The sequence below is a fragment of the Argentina silus genome (genome assembly GCF_951799395.1).
Source record: "Argentina silus genome assembly, chromosome: 1".
In the NCBI taxonomy this organism is placed as follows: Eukaryota; Metazoa; Chordata; class Actinopteri; order Argentiniformes; family Argentinidae; genus Argentina; species Argentina silus.
The window spans coordinates 29,193,327-29,199,326 of NC_139655.1; the positions used below are offsets into that span (position 1 = coordinate 29,193,327).

The 6,000-nt window shown below is 41.9% G+C and overlaps 1 protein-coding gene across 7 annotated transcripts in view; it reads left to right on the forward strand.

The window, feature by feature from the left end:
* Positions 1–5,365, forward strand: part of ncoa2 (nuclear receptor coactivator 2) — a 55,051-nt gene extending 49,686 nt beyond the window's left edge. For all 7 annotated transcript variants that reach the window (XM_083680169.1, XM_083680168.1, XM_083680172.1 and 4 more), the window contains exons 20-22: positions 98–275; positions 372–573; positions 1,965–5,365. In XM_083680169.1, the coding sequence (XP_083536295.1) occupies positions 98–275; positions 372–573; positions 1,965–1,976 (392 nt within the window). In that variant the 3' untranslated portion in view covers positions 1,977–5,365. The remainder of the gene's footprint in view (positions 1–97; positions 276–371; positions 574–1,964) is intronic.
* The last annotated feature ends 635 nt before the right edge of the window (positions 5,366–6,000 follow it).

A 6,000-nucleotide genomic window follows, 5' to 3' on the forward strand; every position in this document is an offset into this window, starting at 1 on the left:
ACTGTAGTGTGAGTGTCAGAGGCTGTGCCCTAGTCCAGGACAGTTTGATCCCTGACCCTCTCACTCAACGTTGCCCTCGACCGCCCCCCCCCCACAGGTATGAGTCAGCAGCCTGATGGGGGTTTCGGAGGACCAGCCACACCCCAGAGCCCCCTGCTGTCCCCCAGGATGGCCCACGCCCAGTCCCCCATGATGCAGCAGGGCCAGGGGAACGCCTCGTTCCAGGCCTCGCCCGACATGAACGGCTGGCCGCAGGGGAACATGGGCGGGAACAGGTGAGACGCTCGTCGACCCTCCAGTTCGACAGTGGGAACGTTTGGGGAACTCCTTTGCCTCGGGTTCTAACCTGCGTCTTCTTCCCCGTCTGACAGCATGTTCGCTCAGCAGTCGCCGCCTCAGTTTGCGCCGCAGTCCAACGGCGCCATGTACAACGGTAACGGCATGAACCTCAACGTCTCCATGGCGACTAACGCCAGCAGCATGACTGGCATGGGTCAGATGGCGGGCCAGATGAGCGTCACCACCATGTCCGCCGGGCCCTCACCAGGCATGTCCACTTTGGGACAAGAACAGGTAAACAGAACTATACTTTGACATACACACATACAGACAACATACATGAACATACATAAACCTGCTGTTATCTATGGAACAAGAACAGGTTAACTACCTAGCCATACATAAACCCAGAAGAAGCCATGCAAAATTCATGAGAGGGGTCAGTAGAGTTCCCTAGACTAGATGTACTGTATATAGGCAAACTGCAGTGCAGAACATTCCGTACCCATAGCCAGACCAGACCACTCTCGAGTGGACATGTCAGTAATGGTGGGAAAGCTGACAGCAGAGAGTCCGGCTTTAAATCAGCGTCTCTCTGGGGGACAACTTTCAACTCAAACTTTCTATGACTCATGAAGCACTTTGAAGTTCACAACATACAACCTATAGGGGTTTGGGCAGTAAACAAGCGTATATGGGGCCTAGATACAAAAGTAATGCATTTCTTTACTTATCCCATTTCGATTGCCCTTTATGGTAAGACCCTAAGTGTCTAGGCATACTTTATTGAGCAGTTCACAACCAGCTTGTGAATAATTTAGTCTAATTATCTTATGTAATTCTGCTAGCCAAAGTTTTGGTGCTTGACCTGGGCTCAGAAGACGATGATGTAATTAGTAGTGTGCACTTAGGGCCAGACTGATTAGCTCACATGGAGGCTGCATTTCAAAGGGGAGGTTTATGTGGACTTAAAGAACATCCAAGGGCTATTGTAGCAGACTTAAAACAGTGTCCTTTGTGTCTCATCAGACAAGCCACCCCTCCTCTCCTGGCAAAACATACACACACACACACACACACACACACACAGACCTTTCACAAGTCTACTCAGCCAACAGTAAGTGGAAGATATCTGAACAAATTCCATGCACTGTCAGCATTCCATTACTGGTGATCTACATACACTCTTTGTCATCACGTCAATGTGGTTCATTTCTCTTCCTTTTTCTCATTAGCATAGTAAAGACGTGGGATAGACTGTTGCTGCTTATGCTTTTAAGCCTAATAAAACAATATCAATATTTAACCAAGGTGTACTGCCATTTGATTGGGTGCACTTCAAGCTGTTGTTATAATTCTAAAGGTACCAGTATATCTGTCACTTGATTTACTCCCATGCCAGGTTATCGAAATGATTAGCACTTAAATCATGTGAATTATTTAACCCATGGCCATTAGTGCAAACTGAGGTGATTTATTTTTCCTGACTCATTTTAGGTTTGATAGTGTGCTCTTTTAAAACCTTCTGCACTTGTTTACCTGTGAATGTCTGAGACTAGTCCAACTGGTTTTTAGTACTCAATGCTCTCCATGTTAAATTGGCTGTGTTGTAACAGCAGTAGGTTAAGAGATTAGTTATTGTTGTAACTATTTAATCTGAATTTGTGTCTCCCATCTCTTTGCAGAAATACTGTTGACCCTTGTGGAGCATTCAGCCAGCACCTCGATGCTAAAAGCCAGGATTCAAGGAGCATGCTTTTCAACCATACCAACCAACCAACGGCCCCTTGAATGGACCTGGCAGTGCCCTGACCCTGCTCCCCCAGCCCATCCTTGCCCACTTGGCATCAGCTGTGCCTCCTAACACCCAGGACCAAGGGGGGAGGGGGGAAGGATGGGAGTCCTCAACACGCCTAACCCTCCTAAAGGAGAGCCCCATGAGCCAGTCTGTCTGTCCAGCTGCATTCACCGTAGTGTGACTTACTGTGGGCCTCCCCCTGGGTGACTCTTAATGGTGGCAGAAGTGGGATCCCTCGTCTGATGAATGTATTCCTCTCAGTGGACAGCGGCCATTTGCAATCTCATCTCAAAAATATGTACACTGTTGTTTTCTTTTTTCTTCTTGCCCCCTCCCACCCTCTACTGGTTTCTCTCATATTCTACGTTCCACGGTGGCAGCAAAAACCAGCTCGACGGACCTCCAACTTTTAGCCGGTTTTGCCTTTTTGCTGTTTGTTTTTGTTTGTTTTCTTATGAGTGAGAATAAAGATGTAGAATGAAGATATGGTTTGCAAACTGATCTTGAAAAACACTGCAGATGAATGGTTTGAGTGAAATAATGGTTTGTATGATTAGACTAATTTAGTCAAGAGGTTTATAGTGTATTAAATTAAGTTTTATTTTTATTTTTTATTTTCCTTTTATTATTTTAGATGATTCTTTATTGTAGTAGCAATGAGAAAAAAATATTTTCTGAAGTGGTTCAAAGTGTGAGAGGCACTTTTGTAATTTTAACCTCAATGGCTGTATTCTTTCTGAAAGGACTTCTATTGCATTGGAATATGGATTTGACTTTGGTCCAGTAGTTTCAGAAAACAATATGAAATCTCTTTTCATGTGGTTCAAGAAAGCAGACAGATTGTACATACCAATAACACAAAAGTTTCCTTTCCTATTTATTTAATTTCTTTGGGTTTTCTTTCTCCTGTCTGGTCTTAACTGCGTCTTGAAGGAGAGCAGTATTGTTGTTTGTTTAGGATAAGGAGTTGGACCTTTCAGGTTCCTTGGTATGGTACAGGTATGGGTTGGGTGGGGGGTGGGGGTGGGATGGTCAGGCTCTGCTCAGGCTCTGGTGCGGGTGGAGGGGTGTGCTGTGTATACAGTGTACAGATTATCGCTTGCTTCTCAGCCTTTAGCATAGAACACCACAAAAACACAGGACAAACTCAACACAGCCATACAGTAACTCAAAAAATACGGAAGTGTGCTTTCTATGTTGTTTGGAGTGAGGTGCTTCATACAAGCTGCTAGGTACAAACTGTTCTGGTGTGATGTAAACAAGCAATAATGATTACTTGAGAATCTTTGTTTGTTTGTTTTTTTGTTTTTGTAATTTTTGTACAGTTTCCTGGAGGCACATTTTGCTCCGCAGTCGGACTCAGTATTAAAACACAAATACTTTTTTATTGCAGTTTGTATTGAAAAAGTCTAAATCCATACGTTCCTCTCTGATTATGCAGCGCTGGCCTAGGCGTAGAGACGGGAGTACGTGGTGAACCTCGGGTATTACCCCTCTATTAACACAAGCCCTCTGACTCCAGCCACAGTTCTATAGCAGAGTTCAGAGTGCAAGACTACATTGGTCCTATGACCTGCTCTGACAGCCACTTAGCCATATTTTTGACCTCAGGCAGTAAAACTTTAAGGAGATACATTTGCAATGACATCATATTCCCTAGCCCCCAACAGGTATTTTGACCTCCTTTGTTGGGTCAAAGGCAAGTCACTGTCTGACCGCAAAGTTCATTTTCCTCCAATCCTGAAATTTTGATATTGCTGATAAGCCAGATATTACGTGGAACAAGCCAAATATCCCATGCCTTGTAAAATTGGGTTTCTGAATTCTCAACCAGCCTTTGATTATTTTAATGATAAAGGACCTATTAAACAGCATATTTTCTGCCCCACACAGTGAGTCATGTTTAGAGAAACATACACCATATCTCTTCACTGTGTGTATGATCAGTATGTATTCATGTGGATTACAGAGTTTACAGCATAACTGTATCTGATGAGAGATTTAAGATACAATCTGAATGTATTGACATCACTGGCCTCTGGGCTGGTCTTTGATAGTGTGGAATATAGGTTTAAATTCCAGTTCTTAATGAATTGTTTAATCTCAGCAGACACAAGGCAAATTCTGACCCCTAACGTGCTCAGCCTTGCTCTCTAAAAGGGTTTAGGGTTTAGGATGAGTTGCCCGTAAACCTGGTTTGTGGTCAGTTTTGATTGTTTCTTTCCGGTGAACTAAGATTGGGGTAGAGTAACCTGGCTAGATCTGCACTTCATGGCAAGTCCTTCCTTGAACGCTGAGGTACAGTAGCACTTTGGCTGTGTGTGGGCTCTCTCTGCAAATTATGTGTTCCCATTGTTTTGCTGTACAACTGATCGATCACACTTTTGATAAACGCTGTCTTTGATGAGAATAAATTGACATTTATGATGAACACACATTTTAGAACCGTTTTAAAGTAATCACTATCACCCCCTTTGCAAATTTCCAAAGATTGTTAAGATTTTGAAATGACTATAAGCCATGCGGTAGCAATGTGTTTTTTAGCATTTGTATCAGGACTAGGAGCAAACCAACTATTTGCCCCACAAGAAAATATCATCCAGGCTTTGAATCCATTTACAATTAAATATTTCCTCTCTTTACCTTTTAATTTTGGAGATTTTTAGATGTCCTTTTTTGTATAGTCTGCCAATTTCTTAGAGCTAAATGCAAGAACCTTGAAATGCTAAAAACCTAGCATATTGCCTTAGATTCGTCTGTTCTCTTCTTGTACATTTAAAAAAAGTTGTATAGTAATTTGTATAGTGAATCGTGTACAATATTGAATGGGTGTATCATTGCTCAACTCATCATAGTTGCTGGAGAAAGACTTAGCACTATCCCTCTCTCACTGCTCAGTTTCTCTGTTCTGTCTGTGATCGGTTGAAGGCTGTATTATTTGTATAATTTCTTTTTTTTTCCTCACAGAACTGTTTGTTGAGCTGTGTATGAAAAAGATGATGCAATGGGATATTGAAGCAATATGTAATATATTCTATGGACTTTCTGGAGAAAGCTTACAGTGTTGCGCGCTCCGAGATGTATTTTTCCAGCCGTGTTGTTCACATGAAACATCACACTGTTCACCCCGCATTAATGTTTGTAATCTTAGTGTGAGCATTTTATGCAAAGTTAGATATACCGAGAGAAGTTTAAACAGTTATGCAAATTGTCAACTAATATGGCTTCGCTGATGCTATTTGCAATTTGATGTTGAATAATACCATTGTAAATAAAGAATTCTGTTATTGCAACATTTAATGGAGTGTCTTGTGTTTTGATGTGAATCGCGATAATGGGTTACAGTATTTTAATCAGGGGTGAAGCTCCCAAATAAAATTGGCCATGGTTGGCCTATCTGTCTTGTAGAGAAAGACGGTCCGGACAGAAAGACGGTCCGCTACCCAGTGCATTAATTCTGCACCGAACAAAACAACAAGGTTTCGACTTCAAAACAGTCTTCGTCAGGTGTCATCAGGCCTATCTGTCTGTTTAATTTTAAACTTTGTGCATCTGTTTTGCTTTAGTGCAGAAAGTATAACGGCAAATGTTTTATTTGAAACTAATAGATTGGATTTTCTTTTCACGTATTCGATCTATAGCATGTGAATCTTTGTGAAAACTGCGTCCTTCTGCACTGATTTTTAAACGTTTGAACGTTTATATTTGTAGTACATCTAAAGTGCTTTTCTCGTGGACTATTTTAGGCTTCTATTTTAATTCAGCGGACTTGGCTAAACATATTGACGCAATATAATTCTGTGAACAATAGCGATGTCTTCAATGAATGGCCAAACCCCTATGTCTAGAAGATATTAATCAAAGAGCAGCGAATCGAATGTTCTATTGTTTCCACCCTAGATAATGTTGTTTCTTATCAAAAA